At 34.8% G+C, this 21,524-nt stretch overlaps 1 protein-coding gene across 1 annotated transcript in view; it reads left to right on the top strand.

Moving 5' to 3' along the window:
* Positions 1 to 21,524, top strand: part of LOC111043629 (ATP-binding cassette sub-family A member 2) — a 166,108-nt gene that overhangs the window by 77,844 nt on the left and 66,740 nt on the right. Inside the window, exons 5-8 of the mRNA XM_039441849.1 lie at positions 1,075 to 1,294; positions 3,057 to 3,135; positions 4,874 to 5,027; positions 11,583 to 11,769. Coding sequence (XP_039297783.1) covers positions 1,075 to 1,294; positions 3,057 to 3,135; positions 4,874 to 5,027; positions 11,583 to 11,769 — 640 coding nt within the window. The remainder of the gene's footprint in view (positions 1 to 1,074; positions 1,295 to 3,056; positions 3,136 to 4,873; positions 5,028 to 11,582; positions 11,770 to 21,524) is intronic.

Raw genomic sequence — 21,524 nt, 5'->3', positions numbered from 1 at the left:
TTTGATAACAAATTCAATTAACATTTCACTTGTTTGAACTTATTTAATAATTATTCAAACTGACCTCAAGAATATCTGCTAATATCAAAATAATATATTAATATAAAAAATAACTTTTGTGTAGATGTAAGAGCTCCTCCTCTCTTTTCATTTATATTTCCTATGAAATGTTCAGCCATCCACTGGACATTTTCATGGTTGAATTTAAAAATAGTTTTATAGTTCTCAACTATTGGCTGTGATTGGTTGTGTGTATCTGGTATAGTTTCCTCTTCCTCACACGAATTAGTAGAGCCATTTTACTATGAGCAGAAGGTGAAAAGCTGCTCTATACTAGACTCACCTTTTTTGAAGCACTTGCTTCAAAAGTTGAGCAAATGCTCTAGTTTATTCATACAATTTTAAGCATAAGCGTTATTTTGAGCAAATTCTCAAACTATTTTTTTTATGAGCATGAGCAAAAGGTTTTGCTCACGTTTATTCATAGAAAGTGAAGTATATGCTCAATATTTTAGAAGTATAAGCAAATGCTCAACTTTATTCATGTGGCCCATTATGATCGAGAGGTGAAACACAGCCAAAAAATCGCTTTCCCAATTTTGATAAATAGTCAATTAGACGTCATCCACGTCTTTCAAAATATATGTTTGATGATTTCAGATTCAATATTATACAGTAACTATAACATAAGTCCACGTTTGCAGATTTATTTCAAGATTTAGAAAAATCAGCATTAAAGAAGATACTATTAACGACACATTACCTTCAATGATATAAACGAGAGTACTGTCAGAACAGTACTCAATTTATGGTTATTTAAGCTCGATATTAATCTGATGTAAATCCTGATATTCGGTGGAGCACGTAATCCAGTAAATGGCTTCTTGTTTGGTGAATTCTACTTGTAATTTATTCATCTACTAAGTAGTATTATGTTATGTTTAGGCTATTAATCTTAATGATGAGAGCAACAATGGTCTGTTGCGGAGTATCACAGATAAAACAATTCAATGCAAAGACTACATCCAAATCAAATTCTAGTATTAACAAAGTTCATCTCTGTTTGTGTTTCAGGTATGAGATCAAAACTAATCCATCCTTTATTGCTACTCCAGTTACTCATCAATTGTACGCTCCAGCCTCAGCTTGTAGACAACATTACCATCCAAATGATCCAATGACCTATAAAGATCAATCACACACCATTCAAGCACAAGACGAATGTCCTGCAAAAACTTATGTGACGTCCGGTTTTCTATCGATTCAGCAGCTTATTGATCTAACTAAGATGAAGGTAAATCATGTTTTGTGAAAATTTAAATTGTCAATATTCTATTGATCATTTTAGTGGTCTCATGTTGGTTAATCCAACGGTTGATGGATATCTACGTATGTCTGTTTGCAGTGTTGCAGAAAAAGAAACAAGCAATGAGGTAGTTTGCCTCAGTATCACCTTGTTTGAGTTTCAGTTTTCAAATTCACCAAGGAATATTCCTGCAATATTTTGAATTGACGTTTTCCTTTGGATTGGACTGTTCCTCACTAAAAGTGTAAAAATAAATAATTTTTACATGGAGTTCATCAATTCAATGTAGTTCATATGGATGATTTATTATATTGACTCTGCTTTGAAGAATAACATGTGAATTAGACAAAAATTGATGAGGATATTAGAAACAGTATAATTAGTATAGGTGTCATTATTTTTAGTCCGGGCGCAAATGTCATTCCGTGATCATTTTTGGGTAACAACCGTGGAAGGTGTCTCAATTTCTATGTGAGGACTAACTAATGAGGAACATAATGATAAGTCGTAATCACAAGCAAACACGTCGAAAACAATAAGATGACCGCCAAAATTTTCAGGGCTTTGTTATATCGCTTGTATTTTGATAACCGTTCATGATACACCACTGTTCTTTGCACCTAAATATTCGGAAAATCTTTACAATTATTGTTATATGAGGTTTCCTCTAAAACGCATCTTTTATTAGTTATAACCTTCAAAAATCGTACAAACCCTGTTTTTCTTCATTTTCTTGCTGTTATAGCTTTTTTGTGCAAGAAATACAGGGAAATTCTATGAAATTTTGATAATTTTCTCGGCTTCAAAATGATATCATTTTATTATATTTTGTTGGAGACATATATTTATGTCTCCACGCGCTGCAAGTGTACGTCAATAACAAATTGTGTTCTCCAGCGCCCTCCAAAGAAAACCTTGCATGATTTCTGGTGCGTTTTCCCGTAGGCATAAGGTCACAAGCTAGAACTATAAAATCGAGTTTTTCATGATTACTTCATGATAAAGACTTGCGAATGGTCTCAATCTCTCCGTTAGAAAAAGCTGAATAAGAATATTGATGATGGAAACAACAAAAATTATCGAAAAATTCAATATGGGGCCATAACTGACAGTTTTTTTTTTATATAACTTGCTTTTCAGTTATAGTGAGAGATATCGGATTGATCCTACCACCAGAGTGTCAATAATTACCCAAACTATCATATTCGAGAGAATAGTCTCATTTTCAGTACTCTTCTCATGATTAATATAACTCCAAAAGCTTGAAACATACATTTTTCGGGGACAGAATTTCACTTTCTACCCTGTAAATGTGTTTGTAGTTGACATTTACCAATATTATTCAAATAGTGTTGTAGAATTTTGCAAATCTTAAAAACGACATCGAGTTGAAGGCTGTAAGTCAATTTTCCACGGCTGGAGCGTCATCGGAAAAAGAGAGAAAAGTTCACTTTCCAGCGGAAAACAAGTTTTTTTCACCCTATGTCAATGAAGTAAAACAGGTTTTGTAGGGTTTTGGAAGCTTATAACTAATGAAGTAATGCGTTTTGGAGGGAACTTTAATATAACTATAATTGTAATGATTTTCCAAATATTTTGGTGCAAATAACAGTGAAATATCATGAACGGTTATCAAAATGCAAGTGATACAAAGCCCTGCAAATTTTCGCGGCAGTCTTGTTTTCGAGGTGTTTGCCTGTGTAGAATAGCACATTTTAATTAATTTTTTGTTTTTTTTTTCAAATACCAGATGGAATTGAAAAATGATTCGCTGTTTGATTATCCGAGGATGTCGGTTGAACTGTTCCCGAAAGAAGAATTCACTGCAAGTAAGTACTTTTACTAATTCATACTTAATCATTAGAAAAATATTTGAATCACTTCACTTTTCAAGGAGGAGAACTACTCGATTCACTTCCATTGAAAAGTTATTCACACGATAGGCCCGTATCACACAGTAGAATCACGTCTGCTATTGGTAGATCATATTTCATATTTCGCGTCTCTCCTGCGTCTTTCACATGGGGATCCTACAATTCAGGCTACGTTTGCTCATAGTATAACTCATCATTTTCTCTCAAAGTCGAACTTCCTTGAAAATAAAAAATAGAAGATTTCTAATTTCATACTTGGTTTCAGCGACCCCATATTCTTTAAAGTGTTAGTCCCATTCTCGAAAATACCAAAAAACTATGGTCGTTTTTAATATAGTTTCTCATTATCATATTTATAATATATAGTAAAAACTTGCTAAGAAAATAAGGTATTGATTACTCTGCCTTACAAAGGGTCAGGAAAAGGTTCTTAGAAGTTTTAAAATACTTAAAAATTTGAACTTATAAACTATTAACAAAAAAAAAAATAGTCAAGAGGCTTTTCAAATAAATAACACCAGAAAGTTTCACCTTGTTATCCTGCACTAGAAAAATCCTTTTCTTGGATACTTACGAAATTTTTAAGATAAGGAACTTGTCATTAATACATTAGAGAAATATCATATTGTTCCAACATGCAGAATCTTTAAGTAAGAAATAGATAATTTGCCTTCATTAATCAAATATACCACAATAACATATTCCTTTTCAAATATAACATTTTTGGTATTTACCCCATGGATTAAATCCGTCCGGGGGATAGGCGAAAGACAAATACAGTATTTTTTCCCCTTTCTTGAGTTTCAAAATGTTAGTATATTACATTCATATCTATAAAAATTGGAAAAGAAGCTTTTTTTTACTTATTGTAAAAGAAGATACGTTTCAAGATTGCTTCAGAAATTGAACACATGGACCAACGAATATCTGTATCCAAGCAGGCCTTAAAGTAGCGCCTAATCATCTAAACATCACCTAAACATCTCTCCAGTCACTGCCATTCAGGTAGGCTCCTCTCTCGACAGCAAGCCTCTCCTCAGGTAGGCGCACCGTATATCGCGCAGTATGGGACATCTGGCAATGAAATGCATCACATCTTCTTCTTCTTCCTTCCAGCTGCACAGGGGACACAGCTTCACTGGCTGGTTGAACGTGTATCGGTTCAACTGAATCAGCTCTGTTCGCGCCTTGAAGAGCCACTTAATTAACGCAAAGTCTTCCTGCACCATTGATGTAATTGGTGCCATCCTCTTAGCTCGCAGTAAAGGGAACTGCGCTCATTTCGTAGTCGCTTTACCTTGCTTAATATTATCATCAGAGATCATATCATTCAGAATAAAATGACTTCCAAATAAATCAATTCATGCAGGCTCAAATCTTGCTCATCATTTTTCTCAGCAATAATTCTTGAAAAACTTGGCCCTGAACAAAATAAAGAACAATGACCATTCATCAAAAGGCTCTATGTTAATAATCAGTGAATATAGATTCGTATTAGTTGATAAAAACATTGTTGACTACATTAATTTAGGTTATTAATTTATGAGTTAGTCATATTCCTAGTCGAACATTGTAAGTGGAATAGGAATATGCTATTATCAATTATATAAATTATTAACTATACAAATTACTCAAATTTGTATAATTTTATTAGATTCATTCTTATTGATATAATTCGACTTCGGATTTTCAGAGTGGATATTGGTATACAAAATTGTATTTCCATTCTACATTTCAATGGCTTTAACTCAATTCATCACTTATCTACTCATCCTGATTGTTGGTGAAAAGGAAAAGAGAATCAAAGAGGGCATGAAGATCATGGGCGTCAAAGATTCGGTGTATTGGTAAGTTTTGAGTTTTTGATACCAACTATTTATGATATCAACTTTCACTTTTTTCAATCAAACGTGAAGTTGAATGATATGACAGCTATAATTTCTAAATTTGATAACTAAAAAATTTATCTATACTTTTAGAGTGTTAAGTGACATGAAAAAGGAGGTTGCTTGTAATATATATTTTAGTTCCGATTTCTCTATATTGTTTGGATACGGTACGTAACTGAAGTCAAAAACCAATTTTTCATGAAAATTTATTTTTGCTTGATATAAGGTGGCCCAAAAACTTCATATATTATTTTCGGTTCATTTCCCAGTTCTCAGCTATTCCCGCCAAATCTAGTAATTGGACAGAAAATTTGCTCCACCTTTTTTATAGTATAAAATTGAATCATTAGAAGCTGCTCTCAATTTTTAAAAATGAGTAAAATTTCAAGAAAAAAATAAATTCTGCTAAATTTTAGTTTTCAATCAACAATATCTTCCGATTGTCACTACGCGCATGAGGAAAGTATCTACAATTATTATTTCTTGATTATTTAAAACAAAAGTTTTTTCTATGAATCGGTCAAAATTCCCTGTGTCTAGCACATAGAATTTTTCATGAAAAAAGTAAATTCTGGAATTCTCTTATGTACCATATCCAAGCAATATATTAAAAATTCAGAGCTAAAATATATATTGCAAGTAACAATGTATTCTATAGTTACTGGATTAGATGGCTACAGTAATTCAAAAGCTATGAAGTTTTGTTTCAATTGAAACAATTAAAATTAGACACAGTTGTATAAATGGTCAGTTAATAGGAACAGTGTGGTGGATTGCTAAGTTATCAAAGAATTATCCTGGAAATTGTTGAAACTGTTCATTCTTTCATTTTGTTGAAACTTCATATTATATAAAATTGATGTAGAGGTAATTTAAGATAAAATGATGTGGAGTAGTTGTCCTATACTTCTGTAATCTGTAAGGTTCTGCACTTGGATTTATTATATTATGCTTTTCCCACTGCTAACTAATATTATGCTAATATCACGGTGCATCCTTGTGCAATTAAACTTATTTTTAAGTTTGATAGTTCAATTTCCCCAGTTCAAGTTACATATGCTCTTATTTGTTTTAAAATTACGTTGAGACTGCAAGTTGAAGAGGATGACAGATTTATTGGTTAAATTGAAAAATTCTTATAGAATAGCACGCCTGACGTGCTATAGTTAACGTCGACTCTGAGTTAAAATTCCATTTCAAATAATTTAGAGTCGAATTAAGTGGTGTTTTTGCTATGAATGAAACTACAAGTTGTGCTGTGTTGTAGATGCAGAATAATGACAAATACTTTCCATCTTATATATTTTTAGTATAAGAGGTTGGTTACGACGATGAGGTTGCATTGGGTTTCTTGAGTGACTTATTTCTGCTAGGAAGAAGTTGGCACCTTTTTTTGATCCTACCGGTGTATTGTGATAAGTACAATAAATTGTTATAGATTAATTTTGGCTGAGTTAGGATTGCTACAAACATTTTTTACAACGGCGATGAAGGATAAGAGCTTAGGTACTTAGAATGATAGTTAGGTACTCTAATAAGCTAAAGCATTTACGGAACTCTATTTTTTAGCCCAGTCAAGGAAAGGTTTAGAGGGAAAAGTTTGGAAGACAATTTTTGACCCCACAGTTCTGTTTAGGGTAGTAAGAGGTAAACATATCAAAAGTCCCCACCCCTACCCCCTGTGTTAAGTGGGTGGGGGTGATTCAAAGGTAACATTTTTTGGTTTCTCGCGTATAACTCGAAAACTATATATTTTTCCGACATAACTATAATATACGGTACAAAATTAAAGCTTACATAATTTCCTACAATATTTATTGGATAACTTTTTCAGTTTTCGAGATATCCACTCTTGAAGGTGTTCATTTATGAAAAAAACACGTTTGCCTCCAATTTTATATATATATTTGCTCTTATAACTTTTCAAACATCGATCGAGGAAAAATACATTCTGATTATGAGCTTATAGAGCATTAAATTCTCTTCAATTTCATGTATAATTTCACACTTTTACGCTATTCCCTTCAACTGTTGCAGCAACTTTAGTGTTGAGTGTGAAATCTTCAGTTTTTCAACAATAGACCAATTGTCTAAAGAATTTGGAGGAAATGTTTTGAACAAAATTTTTGACTTTGCAGCTTTGTTGAGACTAGTCAGGAGGAGAACATATGAAAAGTCCCCTTACCTAATTCATATGCTAAGGGGATGAGGGTGGTTTATAAGTTGCATTTTTCAGCTTTTTGCTTGCATGATTATATCTTGAGAACATACGTTCAACCGCCATAAATAACTATCCAAGAATGACGCTTCATTAATTCTCTACACTCTTTGTTCAGTAGAATTTTGTAGTATTCTCAGTTCCCGAAATATTCGCTCTTGTAGGTGTGCAATTGTTGAAATAACAGGTTTTTATGTGGTTTTTTGCTCTTTCAGAGCTTATAACTTTCCAACAATACATCGTAAAATTGATGCTCATCGTATGTTTGTAGAGCATTAAATTCTCTTTGCGATGATATATTTATTTTACTATTCCAAGTTCCCCTTATAGCATTGTTATCGCAACTTTAATATAGAGGGGGTGAAATTTTCAATATTGCAACAAGTGTCAATTCTACTCCTTCATCAGAGGGAATAGAGATTCGTCCTTTTGCTATGTACACCTACTAACTTGCCCAAATCAAGCTGCAATGTGAAAAATTGTGTAACAGACACCCTCTTCAAATTTCATTGTCAAATGATCAAATTGTTGCAGGATTGAAAATTTCACCGCCTACATTAAAGTTGCTATAACAATGAAACGGAAACTTGGAATAGTGAAATAATATATCGTTGCAAAGAAAATTTAATGCTCTACAAACCTACAATGAGCATTGATTTTACGATGCGTTGTTGGAAAGTTATAAGCCCTGAAAGAGCAAAAAACCGCATAAAAACCTGTTATTTCAACAATTGCAATTGCAACAACATTTCAATTGTGATGTTTCTGCATTTGCTGATGACATAGCAATTTTTTATACTGGTCAAAATCCTCAGGATGTTTACAATAAGGTAGTTCAGGACCTTGGGCTGCTGAGTGGCTGGTGTTCTAAAAATAATATGGAAAAACAAAGTGTATAATTTTTAGTACCAGACCATTCGATTTCGACTGTAACTGTCTTGATTTATGGTACCTAACAAAGTAATAGAAAAAGTTCAGCAATTCAGGTATCTTGGGTTAATCTTCGACGAGGAAATGAGATGTAATTACCAAATTAATAAATTGCATAATAAGATGACAATGTCAATCTGGAAATTTTATTACTTGCGAAACTTCTGTAATGAAAAAGTAGTCTATTAAGAATGCTATACTATGCATTGGTACACTCGAATTTGCAATATGGCATAACATGCTGGGGTGGAACCTTTAAAACGTTGGTAAAACCAATTAGAACTATACGCAAATTAACTTTTGTCATACATACTCAATTGCAGTTGTTTTCCATGCATTAAATCAAGCCGGTAAACAGCTGTTTGCAGAACGAGAAAACATGTGATTTTCATTACAGCATACTATACTGTAAAGAGATCATATGTTTTCTTTACAGTCAAGTATGTTTCCTAGTTCTATAGTTAATATAGTCCTATGTTAATATAATAACTCAAATAATTTAAGAACTCGTCTAAGAAGTTTCAAGCTATAAGAACTCATCTGAAATCTTATATTATAGGCCTTTATTATATTATTTGAGCTCGATTGGTCTGTCTGTTATGAACTAGGCGCTATGGGCTAGATCATGTTTATAAAATGCAGTAATTCGAGCATAAGCAGGTAATGGTTTCTGTTTCTCAGCAATATTATTCTTTCTCAGATAAATAGGACAAAGAATATTGTACGTAACTTGTACGGTAACGTATTTACCTCATTCGTATGATAATTCTGCCCTCAACTACGTTTCGGGCAGAAACAATCATACTTATGCGGTAAATTATCGTTACCGGACTTGTGACGTAAAGTACTATTATAAGAATAGTTCTGAAGAAGCCAAGGCGTGAAAGCTCTTTTCCACTTTATAAAACAATTAATGTCTTGCCGGTCAATATCTTTTTGTATTCAGGGTTCTGCGATTATTCTATGAAAAAAGTGGAAATACGGGTACAGATAACTACTTGATTTATAATACTAGACGAGCAGTTTCAAATTTTTTCAGATCTCAAAAAGTTAGTACAATGATTTTCAAAAATTCTTTTAGTTACTTGGGTACACAATATTTAAATAATTTGCCAATGGATATCAGGGAATGTAATAGTAAGAATAAATTTTTAAAGAAAATTAAAGCATAGCCATGGGTCCAAACGGATGTTGATGTTCTAAGAATTAACCCGGTTTGATATTTTTTTGTATTACTGTTTAATTAGAGTTGATTAAGTCGATTAGAAATTCATGAGTCCAGTTGTCTTTCAGATTAGGTATTGTTTTTGTATGCTGCTTTGTTTTTTGTTAATTGTGTGTTTGTATATTATTGTGCTGTACGGAGATCTACTCATGTATGTTGTCTTGTTATATTTGAGTTTTTGCTTCTTGCTGGTTATCTTGACTTGTTGGGAATAGTGATTAAAGTTTACAGGATGCTACTGACGTCGTGCACTAAAATGTCTGTAAAGTGATGAACTGGACTACAAAAAAAAAAAATAATCTATACATCTTAACAATTATATAGTAATTACAATTAAATACATTACTAACAATGACCACACAACTTGTCAAAGTAGTCATATCATTTCCAAAACTTAAAATGAATGTCAAGTGAAATTTATGATGGAAATAAAATTATTTATATACAGTAATAGGCCTATGGATAATGAACGATTAATAAATAAATAAACTCTTTTATAAATAAAATGGTGTCTAACATCTAAGGGCAACCCGGTGATTCTGTATGAGGGATTCAAGTTCAAAAAGGCATCGTAAACTAGTAAAGGTTCGTACCCACTAGAACGTATCATACCATGACCGTGCCCGTACCGACACATGCAAAAAAATATTATTTGCATAATTTGATATGTAATACACCCATTAGACCGTTCCGTCACCGGCCAAGCACGGAGCGTCCATGCACGTCCAGGTCAACATTTGTCGGCCAGTATATTTTGTCTGTGACGAAACGCTCCTTGCATGGTACGTGACGCCTGCAAACCCCGTTGTAACCGCGCATGCGCCGCGTTGGTAGCCAGTGTAGACACCATTGTGGTAAAGTACCTAGTTAGTTGCTACTTGCTAATACGAAATACGAAAAAAACTTTTCTTCATCATCAATTGTGCCTATATAATGTCCAATATTCCCCCTCAGTTTTCCGTTTTCTTAGAGATTCGTGAATCCAATAGCGCCTCTGAGTTCCTCTATTTTCCTCTTCCTCGTCCAAAATAATTGCAACCATTGCCAATTCTGTTAATGATAATCGCCTAATAGCCATATTTAAAGATAATTATGTGAACACTGATTAGAACACTATTTCACAACACCGCAAAATGTAAATCTGTTCACCGCTACATTCTCTTGCTAACTGACGCGTTCCCAACAACTTCTGACCGGGCATCATACGCGTATCATACGCGTACCATACGCGTAATGTACTGGCATAGAACGCTGTTGATCCGTTGTAGTGGGCATAGTTGTTATTTTACGTGCCTGGCATGGTCTGACACGGTCCGTGTCTGGTACGTTCTAGTGGGTACGAACCTTTAGGGTGATATTTGGCGGTGTTTAGCAAAAGGGTGTTCTGTCTCACTCATAACAAACACCAGTTTGTCAATTGTGCGGGAGTCGCACTCGCATGAGTCGTTACCGGACAACAATGATCATGTGTTACTGACTTCGGCACCAGGCACACACAAACATGCAAATCTTGAACAGGAAAACGAGCGATTGAGAGATCGGATGGCAGTACTTGAGTAGTAGTGGAACGCCGCTATAATTCGTTCAATGGAGTTGACATCCGTCTATGGAAATGCCATTGTCCGAGTCGCAAGTGCAGAAAAGCGAGGAAAATGTTTCTCCAAAGTCACAGGGCAGCGCCCTCATCGATCGATTGAGCTGAAGACCGTCTTTGCGGTCAATTGTAGTTTCCTATGGAAATTACCTGCAAATATAACTGTTATAATGTCTTCTCATGACTAGAATATTTTTTGAACATTATGTAGGCTACAACTCATTTTCCAAAAGTTTTAACAAAGGTTGCACGATTTTGGATCACGCTGTAGATTTAACGTTCAATAAGCTTCTGAGATGATAAACCTGCTGTTTATATGCGTTGCTATGATTTATGATCAATTAAATAGTTATATCAGTTTTTATTCAATAAATTGTAATAAAGGAGTAACCAATTCTGATGTGAACAGGTTTTATTCAACAAAAACTGATATATCTTTTTAAATTAATAATAAATCATAGCAACGCATACAGAGAATGCTTCCATGTAATTTAGAGATTACCTTCTCCCAATAATATTGATATTAATGCACGATTTTTTTTCCAGGACTGCGTGGTTCATCCCATACGCTGCTATTGTTCTACTGATTTCAATAATCGCAACTATAATGCTCTACGCAGTTAGATTGTTCCAGCACTCCGATTGCTTCCTCGTCTTCCTGCTACTGGACCTATATGGCGTAACTATTATATTGTTCGCCTTTCTACTTACTGCGTTCTTCGACAAATCAAGAGTAAGTTAATAAATAAAATTGATTTTGTTAGTGTCGTTTTGGTGTTGCTGCTATTTTCCGTGACTTCTGCACTAATTCTTTTCAACTTTAATTTGTTTGTATGCTTTTCCTTTCAAAAAGGCTCTGTGAAGAATTCCTAGCATTCCAAAATAATAGTTTCTACGGTAGGCCTATCGTACCATTCTGATATTAAAGCAGTCTATTTAATCCGCCTTAAACTCAAACTATCAACTTCATTGAAATTCATTAACTATCAATTGAATACATGAGTTTTACTGTCTCAAACTCGGAGCTGTCGCTTCTTCAGTCATATACTATCTACAATTTTTGGACTCGATTTCCAAAAATGAAAAAATAATCAGCTCAGATCTTCAATAAAAAATCCAAATTCAAACATAGCCTAAAGTTGTATATTTAGCTAGAATTCCCTGGAACTCAACTATCTTCTGATGGTCTTAGTTTGGCGTGCCCTGCAGTTGAAATACTATTTTGCATGAAAAGTCTTTCATATTTAATTTTCTTCTGTATACACCTATGTGTGTTGGTCTCTGTACAAAATGAACTTGATGTGAACACTTTAGGTCTAATTCATATACAGTATAGGCCTATCTTTTGAAATACTCTTCGAATGTTGCCGAGAGTCTTAGCCTAAGTCTTCAGTTATAATGTTTGAAACGGCCATAAGGAGCATATATGGCACATTCCGTAATACATTCTTTGATATTATTGTTAAATATATTATATTATTATATTATTGTTCATGACTATGGAAGGTTGATGTTTCTTTGATTCATTTTCAAATTTTCAAGAGTATGGCAGAATGTAGACTCTTATATTCCAGTCAGAGCTGAATCTTAGTTTTAGCCTGTGGTCAATGGGTTAGAAGGACGAGGCATAAGTAAGGGGAGGAGGGAAGGTCATGTAATAAAATAAAAATATTCTTTATTAGACTAAGTTAGGACTTTCAAGTCCTACCACTCTTGGAGCTAGTAACCCTCAATTATCACACTCCCTAACATAACTCGAAAATAGTCTCTTTATATGCCATTGTGGTGACCAATGCTTCAAACTGACGTGTAGGTCACAAATATCTCGAGACAGAGACCTTCAAAAGTAGAGAAGGTTTGGGAAAACTGACGGACTTTTTTGCTCGAAATCCCCTCCCCCCTCTCCCCCCTCGTCCATCCCTCCTCCCCTTCCCCCCGCCTGTAGGGCAGGGGGTGTTCTAAAAATAGATTTCCCCTTCCCCCTGTCCAGTGGGGGTGAGGGGGATAGAGAGAGAGAGGGAGATATATCTTTCTCTCTCTTTCTAAAAATAGATTTCCCCTTCCCCCTGTCCAGTGGAGGTGAGGGGGATAGAGAGAGAGGGAGATATATCTTTCTCTCTCTTTCTAAAAATAGATTTCCCCTTCCCCCTGTCCAGTGGAGGTGAGGGGGATAGAGAGAGAGGGAGATATATCTTTCTCTCTCTTTCTAAAAATAGATTTCCCCTTCCCCCTGTCCAGTGGTGGTGAGGGGGGTAAGATATCTCTCTCTCTCTCTCCAGGTGAGGGAAAAAAAAATTTCCCTTTTAGGAGGAAAAATTCCCTCTCTCTACTGTCAAATTGAAGTGAATCCATATTTCTACATCTAATGCTATGCTGACAGATTGAGGTGAATGATAGATGTGGGGAAAAAATCTCTTTGAGAGGGAAAAATTCCTTTGGTGTCAAATTAAAGTGAATTCATATTTCTACATCTAATGCTATACTGACAAATTGAAGTGAATGCATTTCGCTCTAATGCCAGACTCACTTTGAGAAATTCCTTTGGTGTCAGATTAAAGCGAATTCATATTTCTACATCTAATGCTATACTGACAAATTGAAGTGCATCCATTTCGCTCTAATGATATACTACGATGACGGGCTCAATTGATCCTTATCTCTTTCCCGCACCCTTCTCTAACCCGAGTAAAGGAAGAATGTTATACTAATGTTATACGCTGCCTTCGCTTCTCACAACCAGCATTTCTTCTTTTACTCGTCACATCTCTTTCCCGCACCCTTCTTTATTACGAAAGCGAGTAAAGGAGACAAGAAGTAACTATCTTCCATTTTGATCGATCGTTCCTATACTGTAGTAGTGAAACGTTTCTCACCAGCATTACGAAAGGAAGGAATCTAGTATAAGTTTTATAATGGGAACATATCACCTCTTTAGAGTAAAGTGACACATGCATTCGCTCGCGCATGCCTCACATCTGCTCTGCTCCCTGTGAGGTCCCTTGCTAACTCCAATAACTCCTGCATCGAAAACCGTTGCATGAAAAAATCGATTTATGTGACAAGTGTTTAGTTGTTAAAGTTACTTCACACAACCTTTTTCAAGATTTATCGATATAGTCAAAAATGACTAGGGTGAAAACTATAGGTGTTGAAGTTCACTCGCACACCTTTTTCAAGATTTATTGATATGCTCAAAAATGTCAATCATGGTGGTCTAGACTGAATTTGAAACTATAGGTGTTGTCTCACTCAACCTTTAAAAGATTTATCGATATACTCAAAAATGTCAATCATGGTGGTCTAGACTGAAATTTGAAACTATAGGTGTTGTCTCACTCAACCTTTAAAAGATTTATCGATATACTCAAAAATGTCTAGACTGAAACTATAGGTTTTGTCTCTCTCTCACACATGTGTTTATACAATCAATCACACTCGTCTAGACTGAAACGTTCACTCTCTCACACTCAACTCAAGATTTTATGTTTTCGGCGCCAATATAAAGTCTTTATATTTCACCAAATCCATTTTTTCTGTAATATTTTGTACTACCTGATGTTCATTAAGCCCATGATCCTTTGCTTCAATCCAATTCATATGGAAACTTACCTCGGCGTATTTTGATACAATGTCCAGGGCCACTCTGTGGATAAATAAACTTAGGTAGTCAATGAATGGGGCTGAACATTGCAGTCTCATGACAGCACCCTCTTCCGAATTTTTAATTGCCTCAGCTATTTCATCACATACGCTTTTCACAGCGTCTGCCATCTCGTTTTTCTTAATAAAATCTCCAATATCATTTTTAGTTGCATACTTTTCTGCAATTTGATTAATCAGAATAGCAATAGCATCTTTTGTAATAAACTGCTCAATACCCTCCATAATATTAGCTTTTATTGCACTCACCATTTCAGATAATCGTTTTTCAAACTCTTCCTTTGTTAATGAAGAACTAATCAATTTCTGCAAAGTAGATTCTAAATATTGCTTATCAATTCCCGATGGGTGTGTTTCATTTACTTTAGTAAAAATTTCTGTACTAAGTTGTTTCAATTTAGTATTGAGATAGTTTCTGTCCAGCACCTCCAAATTCTTAATTTTATCTGATACGGCTTTTAATTTTTCATCTAAATAAGCCTTATCAACTTTATCGTTGTTAATACTGAGCAACTGAGATGAAAAGCTGTCTGTTAAAGTTTTCACTTCTCCTAAAGCACTCTCTAGAGTTTGAGTTCTCTCTCCAATAGCTTTATCGATATTAGTACTGAAATTTTGTAACGTGCTTAGAATATGTTCTGTTTCAATTATGCTCACTCCAATATTCCTGATTCCTTGCTGATTTATCGATTCGATTATCTTCTGTGTTATCGAGTCAATATCGCACGTAAGACTAGCTCCGCTAGGTGTATCAATTCGTCCGAATCGATGTAGAGTCATCGTGACACTAAACAATTAATTTTGCTTCTTTTAGCTCTTCAATTATACTCACAATTTCCACATCATGCCCACTGTTCCCACTAGCTTTTGAGGAATAGAGTAAATTTAATCTTTCCACTAATTCGTCAAAATTATCAAAGTATTGATAAATTCTATCATGAGAATTATTTTTTGCAAATTTCAATAAACCCCAACCCTTCTTTTTACTAATTTTTTTACTGGGAAATAACTTTTGAATCATTTGCGATTTAATTCCCTGATTTCGTTTAACATAGCCTCTTCGATCTAAATGTATACCTGTAAGTGTTAAGATTTTTTTATACTTATCCAGATCTCTTTGATTATAAAGATTTGAGTTTGGTCTCGCACTGAATAATAACTCAAGTAGACCGTGTGTTAATCGAAATCTTTCATTATTAATATCTATATAACCGTCAACAAATATTACTTGCTGATTACCAATATAATACACGTCATCTTTAGAATTATATGAAATTCCATAACTGATTGAATTATTCTGTTTTTCCGCATGAAACGTTTTTAGATATTGTGACAGCACATCATCGTTTCTGCTAGAACCAAGTAAACTGTTTTCAAATTTAGTCGAGCTTAAAAAATTGTCTGCTGAACTCTCATAACTCTGTTCATCTCCCTCTCCATTATCATCAATTTCCATACTCTCCTCTTTTACTTGTTCCTTTTTTGGTTTTACATCAGAGTGTGAGAATTTGTTTTTTCCCAGTTCAATTATGGGCTCTATCAACGGGGAGAGCGTTTTCCTATTATATTCCTCCGATCGCTTTTCAAAATTGACTAAGCTTTTATGCTTCTCTCTAATTACTTTTCTCAATTTCTTAATCTTTTCGATTAAACCAACCTCCTTTCTATTCAGCTTCCTGCTGTATGACAACATGACTGCACAAAGAATTAATCTCTACTGAACGGTAAGAAACGTATCGAGCGAATCTCGGTACTTCCCGCTATTAATTCCACACTCGGTCATAATAGTTAGAAAATTATGAGGTTTACGATTCCAAACTGTATGACAAAGTTTAACGAAATCTTTATAAGAATATCTGCTCCAACATGATCTCTGTGAATTAATTTCAGACTCAATAAATCTACCTTGAAGATTATTATCATATTTGCGTTGTCCCTAGTGAAATGTTTCTGTGTGGCCCCATAACTCTGAATTAAATATGCAGTGTCAATATTACGATGTCGACCCATGGTAAAATATTCTCTTATTTGAGGTACGTGATTAAGTTGGAAGTCATCGAAAATGACAAGAGAAAATTGTTGAATTTTGTTGGGGTGAGCTATAGATTCCGAATTGCTGTTTATATGAAATTCAATACCCTTCATTTTTGAAAAGACTTTTCTCAAAAACAAGTACTTATCTTGATACTCGCTCTTCGTGTGCAAGTATATAGTTTTAAATCTCAACCCATTCTTTGAAAAAATTAAATTAAATAGTAAATTGGTCTTGCCACAACCTGAAGAGCCTATTATAAGGATCCTTGCATTATGTGGTAATAACTTACCATTTTTACACCATGTTGGCATTTCTTTCTCTCTTATAACATTGTCGAAATTTACTATCGGAATCATGTTAGTCACGTGTACAGCATGCGATCTGATAAGGAACTGATAAGTTATCAAGGAGGAAGAGATTGTGGGCTAGACACCACACACCATAGCTTATCACATCGGGATGCAAGCGCTCTCCCCTTTCAATGCACTGATAGAAGTTTCTCACCCGCACCCTCTCTCTCTCTCTCCCGCACCCTCTTCACGAGAACGCTTGAGCCTTAGCAAATAAAACTTCAGATTAAAATGAAACTGAGAAGCATTTTTTGATAGAGACGTATTATATTTACACCAAATCTTTGTCATATTTTTACACTGAATGGAATGTATTTGCAATAGATTAACAATAGATTATTTACAATAAATGTATGTGATATTTACAATAGATTATTTACAATAAATGTACGTGATATTTACAATAGATTACAAAAGATTATTTTTCATCTAATAGTTGATCCTTACTAATATAACTAGGCGTTGAAAACCCAATCCATTTCACTAGCAGTCCTTTTTTATCACGTTTTAATATTTTTTCAATCAAATACACTTGTCTCTCCGATTCATTTAATTGTGTTTTTTTAATTTCTTCTGCATAAAACCTACCACTAATTACTTCTCCGTTTAGATCTCGCAAGCTATACGTTACAGGTTGAGAAGGAAATATAGAATGAATTACAAAATACTCTGCGCTCCAGTTTATGTTATAAGATTTATCGAAAAGAACCCTTTTCTTTGAGATTCGTACAACATCTCCTAGCTTAAATTTCGGTTTTGAATTTTTCAATTTATATCGTCTATTGAATGCAGAATTCAATGACATTAAAACATGATTACGATCTTTTTTCCTCACATCTTCAGGTTTCATTCTAATGGATGAATGCATTGTTGCATTATAATCTCGAACTAAACTGTCTAGTTGTGATGACCAGTTTTTGGTTCCATGTTCAGTTAAATATCTATAAATTTTTGCTTTAAGTGTTCTATTAAACCTTTCAACTATGGAGGCTTTCTTATCAGTAAAAACATGATAATGTTTAATACTATATCTATCTAATAATGCTTTAACTTTTAAATTAAAGAATTCTGTTCCTTGATCTGTTTGGAACAGCTTAACTCCTTTATTTTTAGAAATAATTGGCTCGAGAGCGTTAAATACAGATTGGCTTGTCTTGTCTTTTAATGGTACACAATATGCAAATTTTGAAAAACAATTAATAACAGCTAAGATATATTTGTAACCCTTATTAAAACGTGATAAACTTGTCATCTCAATGAGATCGGCTTGAAGCAAGTCTTTTTCACTTTTCAACTCATATTTGCGAGTGGGATAGTTCACACGCGGCACGCTATGAAGCTCTAAAGCTAACTTAGATCTAATAATATTCATGATATTTACAACAGACAAATCAAAATCAGTGGTGTTGGATGATTGTCATGGGACATACTGATCAATCACTTAGAGTGTTGAGACTATAATGACCGAAAGGGAGAGTATCAACACCATTCTCAGCAATATACCTCTTATCATCATAAGGGCTCAAACAGATTTTTGCACATTCAACCTGATACATGGTGTGATTATACGATCTTAACATATTAAATTTTTCTACATGTTCACTACGTTCAAACAATGATTTCATATATAAATTAAAATTAAGCTTTCTACATTTTACTCCGCTCTGTACACCCTTTGCTATACATTTATTTACAAGTTCTTCATTCTCGTTACAAACTAAATATGAGTAAAGTTTGGATCTAAGTCCGAGAAATCTATGGACAGGCTTTGACCCGGTCTCATCCTTGAACTTTCCTACAACTTTATTCTCTCCATGGAAAAGCAAGGGTGGGAAGGTGGATAGTTAGAAGTATCGAAAAGGGACAAATTTTCTCTAATCAACTGATACACATCTTCGACTTTAAGGTTTAGAAGAAAACTGTCGGTGTCAGTCATGCACAGTTCTATACGATCCCACGGTATAATTTTTTGTAATTTACAATAGAAAAAATCGTACATATGGAATTTACTCAACTCCAGTACACTGAAGCCGGAATAGACAGGCTTGTTCATTTTAAGTTCCAACTTACGAGAGAAAACCGCGATCACGTTCGGACTAATTATTTGCCAGCGTTTACATAGCGGGTTTGAAATGTACTTATCTAACCGTTTTTCATCCGTGATAATTTTAACATTCATTTGCTTACGACTACTCTGAATTGTCTTACCAAATATCAGATTGCAACAGGCCTTAAAGAAGGATATTTCAAATTTATTTTTCGCGTTCTGTCTATTCCGGATATTGAAGTCGATGTAGCTTTTCAGCCAGGGAGATTGGGAAAAGCTAATGACGCGATGCACTTTCAATAATTTCAAACCGAGCTGGAGGTAGAGCTTTAAATTGACATAGTGAACAATGTACTTTTCACGGTCGAAAAGTGTGTTCATGAGCTTTTTGGTTCCAGTTTGACCGTTCTCATTTGTTTGGTAGTTCGACAGCAATTTGCGTGGCGGCGTTTGGTGGAGAGGAGCGAGGGGGAAGCTCGCATGCTTATCATGCAACTCTTGGGGGTACTTGAGATCACATTCTATTATATACCCGATTTCTGAATTGCTGTCCAAATTCGCGAAATCAAGGCTGGAAATTTCTTCCTCTGAGAGGAATTTGAAATTTCCAACAGGCAAGCTTCGGCTCATAGCTTCCGAGTATAAACTGTTTGCATCGATATAAAGCAGATAATTAGACGGTTTTGAAGGATCGTATGTTTCGGGTAGATGTTTGTTATTTGCCTCACAATAACATTTACCGATAAATGAGACCCCGCCTCTCATTCCCGCCTCAAACATAAGATGCATGTCCGGATCTGTTAGTAATTCCAGTTCGACTTTAGTGTGTTTCAGCATGCAATTCCAGGTGAAGTGCGCAAGGGAAACAAAATGGGTCACATCGAGGCCGTATGAGCTAAAAAGCGTAGACCTCATGGATTCAAAAACTACCGCTAATAGCATTACGTCCAAACATAAATAAAAATCGTGATATTCACCCAGATTTTTCAGCTTGAATGTTGAGAACACTCTTTGCGCATGCTCATATTCTTCGCGAGACAGAGGTGTATCAGTTAAGTCGTTATGAAAACATTCGATGGGAGGAAGCGATGTTTCCGCAAATTTTTCGGGACAGCTCATGTACGAGTAGGGATATACTCCTTTTTTCAACAAGAGCTGTCTGTGTTCGCGAGGTGGATCATCAAACACCGAAAATAATCGTTCGAACTTCTTTTCCATGTCTGTACTCTCTACCAAATTATGCACCAATACTTCCAAGGATTCAGACATAAACTTGTAGGAATCTAAAAATTTAATTTTGCCTACTGAAAGTGTCAAAAATCTCTCTGACGTATTTGCGATGCAGGAAATTTCTTTTTTACATTTACCGAGCGATTTTAGAATAAAATGCGAATCAAAACCGGAGAAATTATGAAAATAACACGATATGTACTCCGGAGTACGAGCTGTTAAATTACAAGAAACATGTGCCGCACACAAGTAATTACTGGTTTCATGCGCGTGGTGACGACATTTAATATCGCTGTCTAAAAACGGTTCGGCACAAAGCCCGCAGTTTACTGAATTTTGAAATTCACGCTCTTGACTCTCGGATAAAGCTTGCATCGGAATTTCTCGTTTCATATCCTCATACAAAATGTCACCGAGATCTGTAATTTCCTGAAGAAATTTCTCCATGATTTTTTCGTCTAAACTACTCGATCTATGGAGTACAGGTCCATGAGCGATTTCCCCGTTAACATCGATAACAACGAAACAATACCCGCAGGGAATATGACGCGCCGTTTTCTTTGTGTAACTACGAGTAATTTCATCAGAATCGGAATCATCATCATCATTATCGATATTAACAACGTATGTTTCTAAATCCGCGTAAATGGTGTACTTTTTCTTCAACGTCGCGCCTAGTTTCTTGAATTTAATTGTCTCTCCGCGTTTAGGATATGAAACGCGCTGAGATTCAAACTTGCAACAAAGTTCCACATGTTTCAACAAATTTGCTTCAGCATCACAATTTTTGGTTTTGTTTGATGTAAATCTATGGAAACAAAAATTACAAATGTGTACTTGACCGTGGGATTTTGAAAGGTGGGAGAGAAGACGAGATAGCCCGTTTTTCCCGTTCGCGGTATTTACTAAACAGAAATGAGTTTTTCCTGCATCGCCTTTTAGCATTAAAAGATTAATTTGGTGTTTACGAGTGCGGAAAATGCTTGTACGGAAGGGGAAAAACTTTTTGTTGTCATACGCGATGACGTGAATTGCAATGTCCGGATTGAGTATTTCAAATTTCTTAATATCGCGTGTCGTCACCGGGAAATTTACACCTCGCGTATTAAGTGTGTGAGCAAACTTGCTCAAATACTTTACACTTAAGTCCGAGTTCCTTGGCTTCT

Source organism: Nilaparvata lugens, chromosome X (genome assembly GCF_014356525.2).
Source record: "Nilaparvata lugens isolate BPH chromosome X, ASM1435652v1, whole genome shotgun sequence".
In the NCBI taxonomy this organism is placed as follows: Eukaryota; Metazoa; Arthropoda; class Insecta; order Hemiptera; family Delphacidae; genus Nilaparvata; species Nilaparvata lugens.
Note: the sequence above shows the minus strand (reverse complement) of the source record. Positions and strands in the feature narration are given on the sequence as shown.